Source organism: Amborella trichopoda, chromosome 2 (genome assembly GCF_054954075.1).
Source record: "Amborella trichopoda isolate Santa Cruz 75 chromosome 2, AtrichopodaSantaCruz75HAP2 v2.0, whole genome shotgun sequence".
Taxonomy (NCBI): Eukaryota; Viridiplantae; Streptophyta; class Magnoliopsida; order Amborellales; family Amborellaceae; genus Amborella; species Amborella trichopoda.
In genome coordinates this window covers 29,579,731-29,602,463 of record NC_142337.1, presented here as the reverse complement: position 1 = coordinate 29,602,463, position 22,733 = coordinate 29,579,731, and the positions used below count along the sequence as shown (strand labels likewise).

Here is a 22,733-nt window from a genome sequence, read left to right as displayed (position 1 = left end):
CTATGTTCAAGTTTTTCTCCATGGTATGCTTGCAAACAACTGCTCATGTGCCATCATTGTAATGGATATGTATCATGAGTTGTGGTTTGTCCTCTTTGGCATGAAATCATGTCCAACAAAGGTACATGAATAACTGTAGTAACCATTGGATCCATTGTTTGGCTTCACTGCCACTGAACCAGATGAATGGGGCGGATCATTGACAAAGAGGGATTTTGATGCTTCCAGTCCAATGCAAAACTTGTTGAGCGATAGTTATCAATGACTAGGTGGATTTACACGCATACCCCATATTGGTGGTGCATGTGAGGGTGATTATTTCTCTGTACATTGTGTTGCTAATTTTTTGGTCATTGCAACATCAGAATCTGCACTCTTGAGCAGCATGTTCAAGTTTATTGCAATAATAGCAACAAAGGTTCAAAGAATCAATTTGTAACTTCTTCTACTAACCTTTTTAAAATGTGCATAAAATAATTCCAAGGGAAATAATACTTCACTTGCTTTGGGATATGCTGTATTCTTTTAGAAATTGCGGGGTAGTGTTGTAGTTTCTGATGGCATCAGTATTATATGCTTGTTCAAATATTTCTTCATAGGCTTGCATAAATTGTCATCAAATTAGTATTTATTGGTTAAGTAATTCATTCAAATCAGCATGTTCTGCAATAGGAATTTCCCAGGGTTCTGTTGGTACTGTCAGAATTTAGCTTGGTCTTGACATTATCTGAGTCCTCATTCTTCAAAGGAAACTCATATATCAATTAAGTTCCAGATCTTTTGCAATTTTCTAAGAGTTGGTTTATTAGGTCTTTAGTTTGGAACAAGTGTGTTTGATGCAATTTGTCAGTACCCATGATTCTGAAGTTCCAGCAATACTATTGTAACTCATCAGGAACTCATCAATTCCTTATGATATACTATCTGCACCTTTTCTATAAAGCTACTAGTAAAGAACCTAAGCATTTCACATTATCCGGCTCTAACATCCTTGATTTAAAGAGCATAAATTCTGTTTTATGGGAATATGGTTCGGAAAAGAAGATATAATGCTCATTAAAGGCATTCTATCTGCATTGAATTGTGAGCTTGTTTACTTCCTGTTTGTGAGTTATGCTTTTTAATATCAACTCAGTTTAATTTCTCCCATGTTTCAAGATTGGAGAGAAGTGTTCTAATCAGCAATTGAAGCATGTGTTCATTTGATAATGAATGTTAAATTTGATGTTTACTCTGAAATCTTGAGATAGCATACAAATTTTCCTTTATTCACTGCTAAGGGAGAGAATGAGAACACATTCTGGCCCTTCTTCGGATCCTCATTATGGTCTAAAGCTAAAACTGTTTGTCTTATGTACGATAGTTGTTTCTTCTCCAATTACACCTGAGTTCGTATTTCTTTGAACTCTCTCTCTCTCTCTCTCTCTCTCGATTCATCAGTATGAGTCTAGTGCCAGAGCTTCCTAGGAGGTAACCATCCCGGCGTTGTTGTTGTGTGTGCATACTTAACTCCTATGTTATGATGGGGGCCATTGTACTAATGCTTGTTTAACTGTGCTTTTTTCTCCTTAAAAAGTGTTTGCATGTCTTTCATAGTTTGCAATACATTTTTGGTGCGAATCTGAGAAAATTGCAGTGTAAAAGGTGTTTAATTTCCTCCTCGATGTGCCTATTGTTTCTCATCTCAGATTTTTACGTACTTAGTTTACCTTGTTTTTAGGGAGGTAATAATCCCAGTCTTGATGATTATAGGGAAGTGAGTTATTTTGTTCATTTGTCATCAGGTATCTTTTCTATATGAGTATTGAGAAACAGACAAGTTCTGAGACTAGGCAGAATATTTTTCACCTGGGTACTTCATTGTAATCTCTTTGATTTCAGATGCCTCGAAGGTGCATATGATTTTGGTTATTACCAAATGAGGAGTGGTTTTTCCTTTCTGAAATATGATTCTTATTTTCCATTTGGTAAAATCATGAGAGAAGCTCAAATACTATTAGTGTATATTTCTGTTATCTTTTCTTTTATATATCCTCTATGCTGTTATTCCTCTGGCTATGTTTGGTGGCACCATTCTTTGCATAAATTACTTTGTAATTCCTAGAACAGTGCCTATATATTTATATACGATGTTATATTTGGATGTTTGTATCTGATATCACTATAGCTTGCAACTTTAATGATTATTAATGGAACATCTTTCAAAAATCAATATATCAATTCAAATATCAATATATCAATTCATGGGTTGCTATCTATTTTGCAATTGTTTTGAATGCTATATTTCTTGTGGTATTTCTGGCCTTTCATGCAACATACTTTTATTTGCAGGAAATGATTGAACTAGAGGCAAAACGTGAACGTGTGAAAATGAATGTTGCGAGTATGCGTATCATTTCTCCAATGCTCATTTTCTTGTTTTTATTTTGAGAGTTTTTTTATGCATTTATTGCAGTGAGTAGTGTAAATTATGTAATATCATGTTGTTGTTGAAATACCTTCTCTTGGCCTGATTAGTGAGTTGATCACTGGGATCCCCTACTAAGGGCACTGTCCCACTCTAGGAGCTCATTCGCATGACCCCGAGCAGGTCTGCTGGGTGATCAGGATTCCACATTGTGAGGGATCATGTATCCAGCTCTCGACGGACCAGGATACCTTTGATGTAAGATTTGTGATCCATATCATATGGGATGTACCCCTACATGGTAGGGATCCCTTCTATTAAGAAAAAAAACATAAAAAAAGTAGACACAATTGGGATCACAACCTCTACCCTATATGGGTTCACAACCCATGTCATCTCGCATGTTCCCAACATTTTTTTAGGACACATCACGCTTAAGAAGCAACCGTTTGTTCTCCATGACCCTTGGTATTCTAGACTGTATTGCTACACCATCTCATGATCTCTGTTTGAATATTAAGGTTTAGAGTCCATAAAACGAGTCTCTTTGGACTTTATATTTTTTAAGGCTTACAACAATAGATTGCAACTATATATCATCTCACGAGCTTTATTTGAATTTTCAAAAATTTGGAGTCTATAGAGTTGAGTCTTTGAACTTGAGAGTTTCTAGAGCTTACATCAATATATTGTAATTTTTTTTTTTAAAGATAAAGTTAACATTGTAGTGTTGGGGAGAATGATTACATGGATCTGAGAGTCCGAAGTCAACCACACTGGGTGACTCGGTAAAAAATGCCTTTAGTCTATCTTATACAAAACGGGCTTATAGAAACCGCCCAATTACATTGATTTACATGGAACTTTCAAAAAATTCCCGCAGGGCAGAAATATGCCGATATTCAAGTTGTTTTAGGTTATGTGCAAATGGTCTAGAGAATAAAAGGAGTCGGACCCGGCTTGAGCTTGTCCTCAGCTTCTAGCTCCCTCTTTAGCCAAGAGATCTGCGAAGTCGTTGGACGTCCTCTATATATGCTTCCAGGAGACGTCCATAGCCTTGCAAATGTGATCAATTTCGTAAAAAATTGAGGTTAGGTGCCATGGTGGCGAAGTCGTTCTACTTTCCCAGGAGATGACATTTTGTGAGTCTCCTTGCATTATGAGGTGTGGGCCCCCAAGAATGATTGAAATTTTTCAAGCCTAGTAAGAGGGCCAAGGCTTTTGAGTGATGGGAATCCTTGAGACCAAGGTGCTCAGAAAATGTAAGGAGGATGTTGCTTTGGTGGTCTCTAAAGATCCCCCTAGCTCCTGCCGAGCCAGGATTCCTTAGGGAACAACCATCAAAGTTTAACTTGATGATTCCTACTGGTGGTGGTTGCCAGTTCTTGTTACCAATCACGGTTGGTGATGGACATTTTTCCATAGAGTGAGGAAGAGACTTCCTGGAATGCCCGGAAAGACCTTATGGGCATTGTAATTATATGTCATCCCATGGGCATTGTTTGAATTGTCAAAAACTATGCAAGCTATTTTCATATTTTAGGGCTGTTTCTGTTTGTTTCTCTCTAGGCTTAACATGGGTCTTATTTTCCTTATCATATTTCTCTCTCCCTCATCTTTTCTCTCTTGCTGTATAGCCTCTAGGTTACATGCAGAACTCTTGTATCTGTCTCCTCTCTCCTGTTAATCCCAATTTGAATTTCTCTCATGAAATGCTTCCATCTCTAATTCTTGAAAGGATTATAAAAAGCTATTTCTTCTAATTTTAAAACAACTAAAAAAATTACGTTCTTTAATTTGAAAATGAAATCACTGAAAGATCCATAACAGAACATTGGTGGGTGGTGGCCCAACAAATCATGGATGGTGATTTAATGTTGTCACAACATGTTCTCGGTGGGGGAAGTAAACAATGGCTTATACTCAAAACACGCACAATCCCTCAAAATCTAAACAGTAGAATGGATATATAAATAAATTTCACAAAACCTATAGGAGGTGCATGATTTTATTAAGTTCTGGGCTCATGGTTTATATCTAGTTCTTCGTCTTATCTCCCTCCATATAAAATTTATATTTTATCATTAGTTTTCCTTCACCTTTCTTATCTCCATAGTCAATATTGCATTTAATTTTGGGAGTGTTTTGTGGCATCATCACATTCCTATTGATAGACCTATTAAGATGGACAGTCTGAGAAGGTTATGGGTGCTCATAACTCCATTTGGGAAAATGAAAGACAATTTCCTGATCATAATCACAAGTTGGATTGAATCAGTGAACACTAGGTGAACATGGTGTGTGTGTGTGTGAGAGAGAGATTTCCAAATACACCCTTATAGATGTTCTAATATTTATTTACCAAAAAAATTGTTCAAAAATTTAATAATGTGTAATACTTTACCAAACGTAGTAAGAATCGGCGTATTCCAAAGTTCATAATTTTCAATATCTAGTTTCTAACAATTTGTACAAAATTATAAAAATGCAATGGAAACATAAAATTTGTAAAATCATGTCCATTTAGATTATATATATATATATATATCTTGATGATTTCATTTATATGAAATGCATCCATCAAGTTTTGTGAGAACACTTATAAACAGAGATTTATAAAAATCATGTCCAATATATATATATATATATATATATATATATCTTGATGATTTCATTTATATGAAATGCATCCATCAAGTTTTGTGAGAACACTTATAAACAGAGATTTATAAATATCATGTCCAATATATATATATATATATCTTGATGATTTCATTTATATGAAATGCCTCCATCAAGTTTTGTGAGAACACTTATAAACAGAGATTTATAAAAATCATGTCCATTGAGATTATATATATATATATATATATATATATATCTTGATGATTTCATTTATATGAAATGCATCCATCAAGTTTTGTGAGAACACTTATAAACAAAGAATTATACGTGCCAAAAGATATTCTACTTCTGGGGGAGTAGAATGTCATTTTACTCCCTCAGGTGAAACATCTAGATTTTAAGATCCCAAATCTTGGGGATTTAGCCTCTTCAACCCATAGATTGACCTCAATAAAAAAATTCCTAATTATACCCTCTATGCACTCGAAAAAAATAATATCTCAATGTTTAATGGAGACCATCCAATTTTTAGATAGTGAGAGATAGTGAGATCTAAGTGTTTGAAAACTCAAATTTCAATTTTTTTTTAGAATAATCATGTAGTAACTCTTAAGTGGTTCCCAAAGTTTAGATTGAAAAAATCCTTCCAAGTAGGTCTTTTGACTGAGGGAGTAAAAGTAAACTATGCCTCCAAGGTTACATAGTGCTCGTGTTCTTTATACATTGGATGATAAGAAAGTTTGACCATAAGAGCATGAAGGTTCACTCCTTTCTTGGTGAGACCGTCAGCTACTCCATTAGCTAATTAGGTACATGTTGTAATGAACAACCAATGAAATAATTAAAATGTAATATTCTGTCCATGAAGTCTGACTCCCCCCAAGGACAGGGATACTCCCGAGACCTCCACTAGATAATATTGGGTGAATCACCGGTAGCTATAAGTTGCCCCATGAAATCTTGTGCATACTGTCTAAATCCTGCTGCCAAAGCCAACAGTTCTGCATTATTTGAACCAGTGGTTTAAAAAATGGATCGGTGCCGCGGATCGGGCACCCCAAAAACCCATCCGGATCGGTGAATCGGTGATCCGGATTGGGAATCGGCTGAATCGATCAGATTAAGCCTTAAAAAAAATCCAAAAAAATTATTACAATTCATTATAAATGTTGTTTTTTAGGAATCCAATAAGAAATCGGGGTACTACATTATTAACTTTAATTTTTTTCATCAATATGCAATTATTGAGATGTTCTTTCCCTGTATGAACTTATTTTAACCATTAAATTTACATCACACAAAAGAAAAATCATAGAATTATTATTGATGAGTATATCATCATACATGGACTACAATAAATAATGGTTTAAATCGATGAAAAATGGCCACCAAAATTATTACCTTTTATTTTATTTTTTTGACAAGAAATACTTGTTGTATTACCTCTTATTTTTTTGTATTACTTTCTATTTTTTTTAACAAGAACTTTTTGTTTTTTATTTTTTTACAAGAAATACTTGTTGTATTACCTTTTATTTTATTTTTTGACGAGAACCTTTTATTTTTTTTGACAAGAAATACTTGTTGTATTACCTTTGATGATTTTTTTTGTGACAAGAACCTTTTATTTTTTTTGACAATAACCTTTTGTTTATTTTTTTGACAAGAAATGCTTGTCGTATCAAAAAAATAAATATTGTTGTATTACCTTTTTTTTTTGACAAGAACCTTATATTTTTTTTTACAATAAACTTTTATTTTTTTGACAAAAAAAAGAAATTTCATGTGAGGGAAGGAATTTCTTGTGAGGGAAGAAAAAGAAATTTCTTGTGAGGGAAGGACGTGATAACTTGCCGAGATTCGAACTTGCGACGTCCAATATGAGGGAAGGACGTGATAACCACTACACCACAGCCCCAATTGTGATATTATTCACTCGAATAAAAAATTATATTATATTACTAGTTCAAGCTATTACCTTTTGTTCACAATAATCCCACATCGAAAACATGGAAGAAGATTGATGGGTATAAATACTACCTTGGTACCGACCCACAACGCGTGCGAAACGCATGAGGAAGCGTGAAGCTTTGTGGCTAAGAACACGTGGCTTGGAGGTTGTGGACCCTAGATTCCATGACCTTTGACCCATTTTGACCCAAAAAATTACAAGAATGCTCAAACTGGACGATTCATGACCTCATGAAGCGTAATGCAGCGATTTACTATACAGAATCACCGGTTTTTCTCTAGAACCGGGTGATTCTCCTTTTTACATAGGTATTGATACGAGATGGTCGAATCGGCCGATTCAGTGCCGACTCGGCGATTTTTAAACCACTGATTTGAACCATTTGTACCTGTTAGACCCCTTTGAATGACATAATAGCGCAGCCCTCACAATCCCTAAAGATTGCTCCCACTGTCCTATGCTTCCCATCATACTCCAATCAAAGTTGATTGTTTTTTTTTTTAAATATGAAACGCGATTGTGGCTGTCCAATCGGCCCATATTCAATCTGGGCCATTGGATGTATACTATTACGGGCTGACAAATTCTTTTTCCTAATATATATATATATATATATATATATATATATATATTTATATATATATATATATATATTTATATATATATATATATATATATACACGTATGTATGTATGTATAATCCAATTGGGATCTAGCATGTTGTTCCTCATCATTGTCTTTCTTCTCCACTGTTGCGGCACTGCCTAGCTTGTAGCGTTCTTTATTTATTTCCTTGCTACGAAGCTTTCTGTTGCCTCCCTCTGTGGTACTTGATTAATAAACTCAATGCATACAAAATTAGCATTTAAAGGCACTTGTGGCCACCTATAACTCTGAAAATTTTAGAATTTACCGATCGCTTGTTTTATCCTTTATTTTGCAAAAGTATATATTGATGCACATATTATAGCATAATGGTATCTTCAATCACATTTTCCAGAATCTGAATTACCTACCGAGATCTTCCATCTAAGGTGGTGTCTTGATTCTGAAACATGGTTCCATGGGGAGGGCTTTTCCAGTCTTCGTGGGAACTGTTTCGAATAATGTTGTTCAGGAAGGGCTCTCTTCCTCACTTCAGTAAAAAAAAAGAAAAAAGAAAAGAGAAAAAGAAATCTCTTTCTCCTCTAGTTTGCTCCATTGTGTGGTCCACAAAATGTATCGGAATGGGTTTAAAAAGAAAGGGGAACATTTTCATTCTGGACCAAATTTTGGAAGAGAAGCCAAACATCAAAATCCTTACAATAGTTATTTGAACTTTATATTTTTTTGATATTGAATATTTTTAATGGTCAGTGTATGAGTGCTTCCATCATACTTCCTATTAGGGACCTTCTGGCAAGCAAGAATCTGTTGCGCCTAACCTGATCTACCTTGAAACGTGTGCTCTCTGTCTTTACATTATTAACTCTGCATGCTTTTGCAGTGTTGCTCTATATAGTTGAGGAGCCCATTCGAAGTGCATATCTTATGCTAGTCCGGTGTTGGGTTTCCGAAGTTGCACAAATTCGATTTTACAAAATATAGTTTTCTTTTTCATTCTCAGCTTTTGTTGTTTTAGAAAACTTGCTAGGTAATGCTCCGTATGATAATTTGTCTCCTTCTGGGAAGACCAGAATGGCTTCGCAAGAAAATGTTGTGTTCTGTTTATGAGCCTGATGTAAGCAATTTGTGTAGGTTTCTCAAGACATAGCTGATATGCCTTTTCATTTCTTTTGAAGTGTTGAAGAAAGAAGAAGAGAAAAGAATATTGAGTGGTACTGGACTTCAGAAAAGCTCAGGTCAGTTATTGCTTTTATCCTCTGTCAGTAATTGATACCACAATGTTTTTCATCATTTCATGTACGGAGTTTTTCTTTCGCATTTTGTTGAAACATGAAATTGGATTTGTGGTCTTTGTATTCTAACCTTCTTCCCAAAATACGCTCTGTGAATGTACTTGGAAAGGGTTATAGGGGTTTGAGAACTGTGTTTTGGAGGCAAAACCTAAAACAATGAGTCAACTTCCCTTTTTTTTTTTAGCAAGTATATTTAATATATATGGAAGCATCTTTTTTATCTCGTTCTTATATGTGTGGAGAGACTTGAAAAACTAATTTTGTAAAGTGCTTCTTACTTTTAACGGTATGTTTCATTTGGTTTTTATTTGCCTCATGGCCTTTGGGACAAAATTTTCTTATTTTTGTAGGATTCCACTACTAGATGTGCCCTATGATTCCTTTTTGTTATCCTCTAAGCACTTCTTTATGCAAACTGAAAATCTACATGTGGTTTTCTTATAAATAGATCTAAAGTTTTCATGTTGACTATACTCATTTTTCATATGGACATGGTTTCTATGAGTCCATATAGAAATGATTCCCCTCTTAAAAATCTATTTTTGAGATGGATTTTTGGACCCTATTTTTAATAACATATAATCTCTAAGATGGAGATCATGAATATGAAAAAATAAATAAAAATAGTAATTTTATAAAGAGAAAAATTGAACTGTTAGTTTCAACTGTTTTTAGTTGGACCACCTATTCGCATCGATATTTAAGATGGATGCTTTATACCTCGGGGAGCACAAAGGTAGAAATGCGTCCCTCGACACATGAAAGAATTTTTCCTCCTATAAGCAAAATGAAACACATACGCAACAATACACACACACATACGGATGCATGTGAGGATGGACCAAATGAAACACACACGTACATACACACACACACACATGCATGCACACATTCAGATAGATGGGGTTATTCTAGGCTACGCCATTTTAATATTGAACTTCAATTTCCTGGTCGAAAATTTTTTTACTATAAAATGACGTTATATGTTCAAAAATGGCTTTTGACTAAACTGTTCATGTAGTTTACGAAGGGTACTTTTGTCATTTCAAAACTCCCCCCAGTTTCAAATTTACAAAGATTTCTTTGACTTTTTGGATCAGGTGTGATTGTAAAGTAATTTTAATTTACAAATATGCCGTTTTCAAATTTTTCAAACAAGTTGTTGCTAATGTAATTCATAGATATGTAAGGACATTTTTGTGGTAAAATCCACCCCCCCACCCCCCCACAAAAAAAGAAGAAGAAATGCTGTGTTTCCACTATCGTTGTGTGTGTGTGTGAGAGAGAGAGATTGGGGGCTGGAGGCTTCAAGAAATAGTGGAATGCAGAAACTTAAATGTTTAAAAATTATTCCTTCAAATGATGAAACTTACCCCTTCGTACGACCCTAGATTGGATGGCTGGATTAAACGATTCTAAGGATTTGAATGAAGAAAGTAGGGAACTTTCACATGCCTCCCCTATTTCATTTTGGGTTTACATAATGGAATATTACTGGATCTTCTCTTAGTGCCTAACTTTGTAATTTATCTTCGATATGATGTTACTAGGAAAATGATTAACTGGTTCATGGGCCATACTAAGTGAAGGATTAAAAGGACATAAATTCCTTTGCAACAAAGAGTATACCAGACAAAGAAATACCGATCTAATAAAGAACGAGTATGATGTCCCTGCTGTCTGTTGTACACTCAAGACCATAGTGTTTCTTAATCTGAATGTCACTCTTGAAATTGTGTATGTCCTTAATTGTATAACTTTTTTTGTTTAATGGTTTCCTGTGGTTTGGCATGTAAATTTGAACTCCAATGCTAATCCAGCGTGCTTATATACCGTAAGTCCACAAAAGTAAAAATAGTAAAACATTACATTAAAAAAAATTTGAACTGACCAAGAATTGTAGTCTCGAGTCCCATGCCAAAGGATATAATAAAATCTTCAAGTACTTGTGATTTGTCATACATACAGGGCTATTGTTGATGTTACATTGTCTAAGTAGCATTTGCAGGAGACATGGATAATTGCGAAGTTTGGTTCCATGGTATATCATTTTTAAAATGAGCATTTTAACTTTAGAGTAACTTGAGGATATAACCTCCAAGTGTCTCCACTCTCTTCAACAGGTAAAATTGATGCTCCGGACCTAAAAAGTTTCATTCAGCAGTTTCGAGATGCTTCTTTTGAACAAACAGAAGGTATAATATTTTTTTTACCAGATTTCATCTCTAGTTCCGGTTTTAGTTTTATTAGCGTTTTATATTTGAGTTTCTTTAGGCTGTCATTATAGATTGGACGCAAAATTCTTTCATAGATATATCAGATCATAAGAATAATTTTTTGTTATGTCAAGTGACTCAGTCATTCATTTCCATAGATGCTGTGAAATTCCTCTGCTTATTTCTAAATTCTCTATTTGGTGAAATATTACTGAACACATTTTTTGAAAATTCTAAAAGTATGATGTTTGTATCTTTGTTGATATGTGTGATTGGTGTACTTGAAATTTTTTATTTGTTATTTTGTTGGTTCCTTTATTTTATTTTCAGGAAATAAGTTTTATGCGTTTAAGTATGTATCTGATGTTTATACGTCTTTTTCCTTTGAAGGTAATGAATCTGAGACAATAACAGATGATTCAGATGAAATGGACAGAGACCCCAGCACAATCAGGTATGTATGATATGCCATGTCTAGATAAATTGAAGTTTAACGGTACTAAGTTTGTGTATGTATTCAACCATAATCAACTGGATCCCACCTCCACCAACCCCTCCCCCATGCCGCACTGCCATCACCCTCTCACCCTCATCCTCTTTGTGTTAAAAGAACCCCACATCCATAGACGTGAACATAGGAGATACTTTGAAAACCAATGCCTCAGTAATTGCTCAGGCATGTCATCATGGAAAATGCTTCCTAGTTATCCATAATCATTGTCTCATCTACTCTATCTGAGCTAAAGAGAGATTATATCATAGAGACATGTTTGTGCAAGTATTTGATGTAATCTACTTGTATTTTGAATTGGAGTATCAGATGCATGTCTGTTGATGTGTTTGTTGCTAGTTGGATCTTGCTTTGTAATTCCATACTATTGCGGCAATGTATATTTCATATTATGCTAATGGTGTGTGGGGTGTGTTTGTATGTTTTACAAATGATATAACAATCAATTTAATTTGGCTACAAGATGTGCTTACCAGTTCAGGCCCAGAATTGGGAGTTTTGACATTGCTCATTCCTTTTGTAATTTGCTCCATCCTGATGTTGGAGGCTATGACTGGGTCACGAGTAAGATTTTAAAATTTTTGAGCACCTTTCATTAAAACCCTTGTAACTCCCTAGTCTTTTACGTGCCTCTAATGAAATTTTATTGAGTGAAATTAGACTCAAAAGCATAGAAGAAAAGCAAGATTTTCCTCGGGAAAAATTGCTGCCACATTGCTAAGTTGGTGCTCAAAAAACAGGAAAATCAGCAAATCATGTACCTGGAAGTTGACCTAGAATTACCTTCTAGGTTTTGTTACACTCCATACGATCTCCCGGATCAATGGTGCAGCATGTAGGATGCTAATTCAACCTCTTTTTACCCTGTTTAGGCTAGGTGTCAAAGAATTGGGAGTTTTGATCTCAGGGTTTTCCGCTTCTTTACTTAGATCTCTTTATAGCTGTTGGAAGCGCTTGAGATTCGAAAACATTTTAGGAATCAGATGCATGGAATCGTGGGCGGCTAAAAGATTCTTATTGTAGGAAGCGTCATATGTACAATGCATATCATAGGAATTGAGATTCGTACTTTTTGGGAATCGTGTTCTAACCCATTGGAATTGAGATTCCTATCTTTAGGAGATTCCCATCTTTTTGGAATTGTGCACCCAACCACCTGGAACTACGTCAAAAATCATCAAGAAATGAGTTTCATAATCCTTTTAGAACCTTCCACTTGAACCAAATCGTACCTCATAATCAGTGCTTTATTGGGTCTACACTACACATGGCTTGCCCACCTAGCCTATTTTCCCTCATCTTATCGCCTATTGAAGCCACACCTAAGTTCTTTCGAATGTCTTCACTTCGGATTCTCATTTCTTGTCTTGTTATTTATCCATCTCAACATCTCAGCTACACTCATCCTATGGGTGTGTTATTTTTGGCTGCCCAATATCCCATTCTATAAAGCAAAGCTGGTCTCCTAGTTGTCCTATAGAACTTCCCTTTTAGCTTCATTGGTACGCAACGATCACATAAAACTCTGGATGCACATCTCCACTTCGTCCACTCAAGTCTAATTCTATATGTGATATGTTCCTCAATCTCTCCATTTCTTGGTTTATTGACCCAAGGTATTGAAAGTACTCTCTTTTAGGTATTTCTTGGCCATCAGTTTTAACTACTTCTTTGTCTCTACTCCTATTATTACTGTTAAAGACAATGCGGATGCTTCCTTGGTAATGCCTAAACCTTAGACAGCCAAAGGAACTAGGGAACTAGTGAACCTCACTACCGAGATAATTTATCATCATACATGTCGGCCACTAACCCATACCTTGCTTTCCCAACATCCCCCCTCCCCCCCTCCCCCCTCCCCCCAAATAAAAAAAAAAAAAAAAGCACTACGCTCAATCCTCCTTGTAGGTGGTCTATGCAGAGATTGGCCCAGCCCTCGAATTCCCTCAAACAAAGCTTCTCGTATAGAACATTAAATGGGTCTCATGCGAAAAGAAATGTTGTTTAAGCCCTAGTTCATAACTGCAAAACCCAAATGTACTAAATCTAATCGAAACCAAATTACCTGCCCCCTCACTTTCCTCAGCAAGAGAGGTATCTTAGTGGCTTCTTAAGGATTCCCTTGGAGCTCCGGAGGTGTCTGGGTCTTATGGGACCCGCCCTCTGATGACCTCCTATATTCCATTAGTAAGGGCTTATGTTGTTTTAAAAAATGCTTGCGATATGTTTCCTTTGGAAAGTCTCTCTTGTATATGGCCCAATCTGCCCTAAAGGAGCGCAACAGGTGGGTATTTGAATCAAGATCCACCAGGAGGGAGCATATTTTGAAACGAGTTATCTTACATGTTCAGGCTCTTGCATAGACTAAATAGTGGTCTTTTCACTTATCCGAATGGAATGGGCCATCTTTGAGAATTTGCAAATAAGTTGGCGTCAGTAGAGGACTGCTCCACTCATTCCAGTGGCGTGGTCATTTCCTGAGGTTCGACATTACAAGCTTAATATTGATAGGGCTTCTTTGGGAAATCTAGGTTTAGCAGGTGGTGGTGTGGTCATCCGGGACTCAACTGGTGGCTTCATCGTTGCTTTTTCTAAACACTTTGGTGTTGCTTTTAATAATATGCTGAATTCTTGGCCCTTGTAGAAGGCATTCAAGAGGCTCATCAGAGAAATTTCTTTCCGTTACAGATAGAAAGTGATTCGGCCCTGCCAGTTAATGTTATTAGGAATTGATGCCATGCTCTGTAACGGTTACAGACGATTGTTAATAATTGCCTCACCAAACTCTTTACTCATTAGTAATAAAGAAACTTTCCTTTTTATATAGTAATACCATGTTAACATTATAAAAAAAAAAAAAAAATTCTTTACTCATCGTTGGTCCATTGCGCATGTTTACCGTTAGGGGAATATGGTTGTTGATGCTCTTGCCAAGAGGATTGCTGCTACTACTGGCGCTACAGTATGGCGTCATCGCCCACTAGATTTCTTAACTCTGTTTTTTCATGATTTGTCACAATTTCCCTACTATAGGGTTGTAAGATGAATGTTCTTTATTTTCTTTAATTAATGAAAAATTGGGTAGGGGGCCTTCTCCCCCACTGACTTATCGAAAAAAAAATCTGCCCTAAAGGTTGGTGAAGCCTCAACCCTGAATTGAAATCTGAGGCGCCCAATTGTCCTTAACTGTTTGTATTAGGTGGGGAATACATTGTCAATAGGTGGGTCTAGGGGAAAGAAGCACCACAAGTATGAGGGGCCTTCTTGGACTTCATGGACCAAAGTTGCTCGAATGCCATCCCTTCGACTGAAGTGAGATTCAGTTGGCTAAACCATCTTGCTAACCATAGTTACCCAAATCTCTCATCAAAGGTCGTGATTCCAATTCCGAACCTCGATTTGGTGATTTTGACTTGGAATCTTCATGGAACCTGTTTTCATGAAGTCTAGGATCTCAATTCCTTATTTTAGGAATCTCAATTCCAACAATTATAGAACTTGTTTCCAATATTTACTTATTCTCAGTTCAACAATAGGTGAATATCGATTCTACACATGTTGACACTAGTTTCCACATTTACCGGAATTCTACCACTCTCCTTATTTTCTTTTCTTTTTGTTTTGTTTTGAGAAGTGATGTTTAGAAGTTTTCAAGGCATCACACTACTCTAGCTAGACACTCAAAACTCAACCTACAAGTTGTAGTCATCTTTTCTGGCATGAAATGACTAATAGAAACTGAAGTAATGGTCCACATTCTGTACTTAATTATTTAAGTATACAGTGTATTATCTAATAGAGAGATTGCAACTCCAAGACGTTAGAATTAGTGTATTATGAATATTATTAATGTGCATATATGGCATGTCGATTAATGAATGACATTGAGACATGTATGGTTGCCTTCTCAGTTCCCTCTCAAGTTTAAAGATGTTGGAATCTTGATTCTATAAATGAAGGAATCTCGATTTCATATTGGTCGATTCCAATTAAGTTGGAAAATCAATTCCAAACAGCTAGGAATCTCGAACCATCTATATACGGATCTTGATTCTATTTTGGTCGAATCTCAATTCCTAAAAATACAAATCTCGTCCTCCATGATTGTTCTTGTACGGATGTTGATTATGAAAACAAGAATCTTCCAGCCGGCGGTAATTCCGTGCTTCCAATTTCTAAATTGATCAGTTTCCGAATTGCTTCGTGTAACTATACTGCAGACCTTCTCACCAAGATAGATTGTTTCCTAGTGTCAACCAACCAGGAATCTAAATCCCTTGGAACCATCTCTTATGCTCTCCCAAAGGCAATCTCTAGTCACAAACTAGTACTACTCGACATAAAACCCATAGCTGGATCTAATAGCCCTTTCAGATTCGGATTACATTAGTTTAAGGAAGTAGAGTTCTCACAGAAAATCCGTCTTTGGTAGTCCTATTATAATGTGCAAGGGTGGGCTGGTTTCTGGCATACCGTGAAACTCCAACTCCTTAAAGTCTCCCTCAAATAGTGGAATAAAACCTTGCCAAGCAACTTTAAAAGTCTAATCCAATCCCACAATATTAAAATTCAAGCTTTGGAGAACACATTAGAAGCCAGACGACTATTGGAGCTTCAATGTACTGAGGGAGCAATCGCTAGAGCAAGTCTTTTAATTGCCCTTAAGCAAGAAGAAACATATCGGCTTCAGAGATATAGGATGAAGTGGGCAAAGGTAGGAGACAGGAATACTGCTTTCTTCCACGAAATAACTTGCGCTAGATGGAAAGGTAACTTTATGACCCAAATCTCTATGGAAAACTGTGCTTACACACAACTGCAACTTGCGAAAAGAAAAATCATTAGGTATTTCCTGTCTCTTTTCTCCTAAACAGAGGGCTCTAGATCTCGACTAAAAGATCTGTCCGTCAATTCCCTCCCATATCAGGATTTCATATGGCTCCATAGACCTTTGTCAGAAGTGGAAATCAGAAAGGCAGTGGCAGGCTTTGGTCAGAAAGGGAAATCAGAAAGGCAGTAGCAGGCTTTGCTTAATATGCCATGGGGTGACCCATTGGGAAGCAGCAAGAAGCTGCTCAATGGACAGTGGGGTGAGCCATTGGAAACCGAATAGCTGTAGAAATTTGAACCAGAGGGTAACATGGCCTGGCAACATAAAAGAGATGGTCATTCGTCTCTCTTTTGAAGTTGGTTCCTATTAGACTGCGAAATGGACTATGGGGTGAACCATTGGAAACTGAATAGCTGTAGAAATTGGGCCCAGAGTGGGTGAGGGGGCCTGACAACATTAAAGCTATCTTTTGAAGTTGGTCTCCTGGTAGAAGCCTGCCACAAGTAAGGATCCAAGCAAAGGCTTGAACCTTGTGGGGGAACCAGGGTGGTCCTTTTTCTTAGTAATTGAAAGACTATGATAAAATTGGGTTCTCTGCTTATCAAGGTCCCACCATCTCATTTCTTAATATTTTGATGGGACTTTCTCAATATGGTACTTTCATTATACTTGTGTGTGTATGGGTATCCCTACAAGCAACCACATCTGCATATGATATAAGTTACACACATAATGTATACTCTGGGGCCACTCCCTGATAAGCACTCCCAGGCACTCCCAAGTTTGGGAGCTTCTGCCATGGTCAATCCCCGGCTATGCTCCCACTCTTGCTTCCAATGATGGAGAGGAGGCTTCTTGATTGAAAAGGTGAAATGCCCATGACCTGTGAATGTAAACCTTTATGTTTTGCGTTTCAAGTCATAGGCTTTTCTGTCTTGTCCTCCTCTTTCTTTCACAAGATCAGGGACCCTCCCTCTGGAGGTAATTTACATGTCCTTGGATTTGATGCCCTGGAATGATTTACCCACACATTAATGAAACTCGAGGGAATATAGTTTCCAAGTTGTATGTAGCATTCTTTTTGTATCAAATACTGAATTTGATTTCCAATGATAGACCTTACAAAGAAGTTTGTAGGTATTGGTTGCAAATTCTTTCAAAGTGCAAACCTAAGAAGAGGTTCACATGCTTTGAGGCAGAGAATCCAATCATTAGACAGATCAAAATCAGTGGTGGAAACTAAAAACTGTTGGGATACATGAATGACTCTCCAGCCCATGTCTTTAAGAAAGAAAAGATTTTCTCAAACTGAAAATCTTTTCTTTCTTAAAGAGGAATACATGAATGACTCTCCAGCCCATCCATGCTCTTATTTATATTGAAAAATTATTGTTTTGAACAATATTTGTCCATACAATTAACTTTTGACCAAAAGGTCCTAACTTAAGTATAACTTGAGACTAAGCTCTCTAACTTTAATTAAAATATTTAAAAAATCCCTAGAATTACTAGAAACTAAAAACTCTAGAATTAAACCCTAAAACTAAAATCAAAATATACATCCTTTAAAATTGAATAGAAATTAAAAATAAGTATAATTTTTCTCTCCATCATTCTCCCCTTGTTGGAGAAAACTCATCTTAGAGTTTTGAAGTGTACTAAGATGAATTCAGCATCAAAACCACCTCCTTTAACCCTTTTTTTTTTTCATTAGCTCAAATATTATTCGAGGTAAAAATAATTCCTCAAGAAATGGGTCTTGATATGCATATTGAGGAATCCATGCAAATTTATCAAATTTAGTTATTCGTGAACTTCCATTGGAAATCACGTAAGATATTCCAAACTCCATTTTTTGGCCTTTAGAGGTTTTCTCAACATCTACTTGATCATTTTTTGAAATCAGGGCCTTAATTTGCGGTTGAGACGACCACACGTCCACTGCGCTACTCTGATTCCAAAGCCCTAAACTTGTTGAATGCTCCACCTCTTCAATATTGATGAGATAGTCAAAGAGCATGATTTTGATCAGTCCTCCTACTGCCTTCTTTCCATATTGTTTCCCCTCTTTTGAAATATCTTCACCATCATCTTGGTCCTTATTATAGATCGGATCTTCTAAGAAATCAAGTTGTTCATTTGAGTATATGTCGGAAATAGGTGGTGAATTTTCAACAACTTGTTGATTTTCCATGCAATCTATGTCCAAATAAAAAATATCATCCTTCACATTGAAAACCCCAGAGTGATGTTTCACACATGTAGTTCTTCTATCACTATCCTCATCAGCCGACTCCACACACAGAGCGCGAAAGTGAAAAGGCTTGTACTCGATATCCTCTAGGGCTGAAAGATCATCGTCTTGTCCATTATTGAGGCTCGCGAACTGCTGCGCCAGCTGCTGAACTTGCCTTTCAAGTTCCTCAGTTCTGTCATCCATGGGATCACAAAATTGATCTATGAAAATCCCCCTTCTATTGCCCCTTCTCGCTGTAATGGATTCGTCGAAATCACAAACCCTAAGTAAATAATCAACAAAAATTGCTGAAATCAATAAGATCTAGGTTGTTTTGGCAAACTTTTGGCCAAAATCAGCAGACCCTAGACCCCACTATAACTTTCCCTATTTGTTGTTGACCTAGGGCACAAAAAAAAAGTAGCACTACAGTAACTTCGTAGGTACTACAATAACTTTTGTACTCTAACAGTAATTTCCGTACTGCGAAAGTAACTTCCGTGTAGATCGTGGGCTCTAATACCACTTGATGTAGGAGAATTACGATCTGATACCACTTGATGTAGGAAAATTACGATCTGATACCACTTGATGTAGGAGAATTTGAGGAACAGTAAAATCAACAAGAAGGCACCTTGACACAAGCACTTTTGGAGAAACCCTAAGGCTTTATCCCACCAATGGCTCAAGCCTTAGGCTTCTTTTACAAGTCAGTCTTTCTGTTCTTAAATAGGAATACATGAATGACTCTCCAGCTCATCTATGCCCTTATTTATATTGAAAATTATTGTTTTGGACAATATTTGTCCATACAATTAGCTTTTGACTAAACGGCCCTAACTTAAGTATAATTTAAAGGAAAAATTTCTCTATAGACCTCATTTTCAACTTTCATTTCTCCATTGACCTAAGGTTGCAAAACCTATCTTACTGCATAGAAATTCACTCTATAATATGTCCTAACCCCCTGAACATATTTAATTCATTTTTGCTAATTTTTTTGACCCAAACAAATTTAAAAAAGACATTGTTTTTTAAACCCCTCTCTCTCCTCACAGGATTCCTTTCTTTCTCCCCATATCAACCTCCCAAACCCTTATCTCTCTATCTCCCCCCTCACCAACTCGCCGGGAAACTACACTACCCCAGTCACCTGCTCGTCGAAAAACTACAAGAGGCGATGATGGGCTCCAGGAAATGCCACCGGTTTCGATCACTTGAGCCATTGTCTTGACCAACTTAGTGAGAGAAAGAACTGCCTCTAATTCGTTCCAAAAACCCATGTCTCCAATTATATCTGCAACTTCTTTGGCAAGAGGATCCTGTGAGCAAAGAAGCTTAAAGGAGTCGTCCATTACAGCAAGTTGCAGAACTCGAACAGGGGCCATGATATCCTCTAAAGTGGGGCAAATCAGAGGGAAGTTTTCGCCAGAAAACCCACTGAAAAAATGGTTTTCTGGCAAAACACTGATCAACTAGTCTTTTTAGAAAGGCAATTTTCACTACTGGCTCTGTTCCTTCAAATTTTGCAGAGGAAACACTTTGGGATAGTGTAAATGCAATTTCCAATGGTGGAGTTGTTCAGAGATGTGTTGGTATAGTCGCCGATGGGTACAATGCCAAGGCTTTGAGGAATTTGGAGTCTGAAAACCATTGGATGGCGAAGCTTTCTTGCCAATTCCAAGGGTTCAATAGCTTGATCAAGGATTTCGGCAAACAGCTACCTTTGTTTCGAAAAGTAGCTGAGAATTGCCTAAAAATTGCAAATTTCTTTAACTCGAGAGCTCAATTGAGAGCTGGGTTTGAGAAGTTGCAGTTGCAGGAGCTTGATCAGGTGGGGTGCGCCCTAGGAATGGTCAGTGAGAGATGACAAGATTGATTAGGTGGGGAATACGATAGTGAAAAACTTGGAGATAGAGGAGGCTGTGGCTTACCTTTTCAGGACGAAAGCTTTAGAAAGAGAGAAACGACTTTTAGGACAAAAGCTTTAAAAAGAGAGAAATGGACTCTTTGTGGGAAGAGAGAGAGAGAGAGAGAGAGCTGGAAAAGGTTAAGAAGGAAGAGCTGGAACTGGTTAAGAAGGGATGGATCGTGCTCATTTCGAGATTGGAGTTGCAGTAGAGTAGATCCATGGAAGGTACGGCTTCGAACATTGTCCCTCGTTATTCGTAATTCTACGAAGATGACTTTCCTTCTACTTCTTCGCTCTACGCTAACTCCACTCTTGGTATTCATGATTTTCTTTCCATTTGCTTACTTATTGGTTTCTTTCTCCAAGGTTAACTGGTGAATGGGGTTTCTCTTTTTAGAGTGGTGAGAAGAGGTAGCAGTTGGGGCAGAGAGAGAAGATGGTGAGATGGGGCGAATGGTGAGGAAGCTAGAGAGAGGTTTTGGGAGATTTGCAGTGAAATTGGGGCAAGCTCCTCCGTTTAGGTGCTCGAAAGCTGTTCTCAAAGGGTTGGAAGCAAAGAAGAGAGTTGCATAGAGAGCATCGAAGCTTTACAGCTTTGGGCGTACCAGTGTCGTGGTTTTGAACCAGGATTGGCTCGGGATGAGCCCAATACCAAGCTCCCTTGCCTTTAATGGCCTTCGAGCGCACACTCGTCAAGCCTTCATAACGCTTGAGCTCTCCTTTCGCAGAGACATCGTCTTCGAAATCAGGGGTGCTGGCCATAAGAGAGAAAGCCCCGTTTCTCACTCATCCATGACACTCTTTCACATCAGGGGACACAGCTCGAGCTCAAGGTCGCCAGGAGCATTGTTCAACGTGAGCAGAGAGAGTTAGAAAAAAGAGTCTTTCTTAACTTGTTTGGGTTAAAAGTTGGAAGAAAAATAGATAAAGTTATTTGGGGTTTAGAAGATAGGTTTTGAAATTTTGGGTTTAAGAAGAAATGAAAGTTGAAAATGGGGTCTATGGAGATATTTTGCTTAATTTAAACTAAACTCCCTATTTTTAATTAAAATATCTAAAAAGTCCCTAGAATTCCAAGAAACTAAAAGACTCTAGAATTAATCCCTACAACTAAAATCAAAATATACATTCTTTAAAATTGAATACAAATTAAAAATAAGTATAATCTTTTCTTTTTTTTGTTTTTTAAATTGTTAACTGTAAAACTAAGTATAATTTTTCCCTCCATTAATGATGCAGATCAAGATCTGGTGGCTACAAACTTCTAATTTTATTTTTGTTAATTTTATTATTTTTATTTATTAAGGTTAATTGTTAAAAATAGGATTTTTAGGTTAGTTTGATTAAATCTATTTTTTTAGCAAGTATTTTTAGATAATAAGGTATAATTTCTTTAAGAAAGTTGAACCATATTTTTAGTGGTATTTAGGGAAAGGAAAATTCTTCCCAATGCCTATAGGCGAAAATGAACAGTGATTTCACCTACCCTCATCACCATCTAAACTTCATTGCACAGTCGCAGTTGTCCGATAGTGTTTCATTTTTCTTTTTTTTCTACAAATCCAAATTACATGAAATTTGGAGCGTGTGTACATCTTAGTGAGACGCACCTAATAAAAATAAAACAATAATTCACAAAACATAAATTGAACAAAATACCCCCAAAAATTTACAGGGGTATTTTAGTCAATTTATATTTTACAAATTATTTTTTCATATTTTTATTAAATGCGCCTCATTAAGATGTACACACGTTCCAAATTTCAGATCATTCCGATTATTAAAAAAAAAATGAAAATTGAAACACTACCAGACAACTGTGACCGTGCGATGAAGTTTGGATGGTGACGAAGGTAGGCGAAATCACTGTTCATTTTCGTCTATAGGCGTTTTGTAGTATCTTCCTTACGAAAATATCGATATTTTTTGTTGGGGTTTTTATTTAGGAAAGAGTCGTTCTTTAATAAAAGATAAGTACGATGCTATAAGTTGGTAGTTTTCTTTTTATAAGGAGGTGATTTCCTTGATTGATAGGAATAGATTGAGTTCTTTCTAAAAGATAAAGTTAGATTAGGAAAGTTTGTGTTTCCCTTTGGAATAGGATGTGCAAGCTTGATGGAGGTTG

At 36.6% G+C, this 22,733-nt stretch overlaps 1 protein-coding gene across 8 annotated transcripts in view; it reads left to right on the top strand.

Annotated features, from left to right (window-relative positions):
- Positions 1-22,733, top strand: part of LOC18426318 (NADH:ubiquinone oxidoreductase, 17.2kDa subunit) — a 34,181-nt gene that overhangs the window by 4,408 nt on the left and 7,040 nt on the right. For 5 of the 8 annotated variants that reach the window (XM_088859959.1, XM_011622160.3, XM_011622158.3 and 2 more), the window contains 4 exons: positions 2,332-2,383; positions 8,786-8,845; positions 11,026-11,097; positions 11,509-11,572. In XM_088859959.1, the coding sequence (XP_088716085.1) occupies positions 2,335-2,383; positions 8,786-8,845; positions 11,026-11,097; positions 11,509-11,572 (245 nt within the window). In that variant the 5' untranslated portion in view covers positions 2,332-2,334. Of the gene's footprint in view, positions 1-180; positions 312-1,789; positions 1,893-2,331; positions 2,384-8,785; positions 8,846-11,025; positions 11,098-11,508; positions 11,573-22,733 lie in introns of those variants that run through there. The other 3 variants (XM_088859962.1, XM_088859960.1, XM_088859963.1) reach the window with 3 other exon arrangements.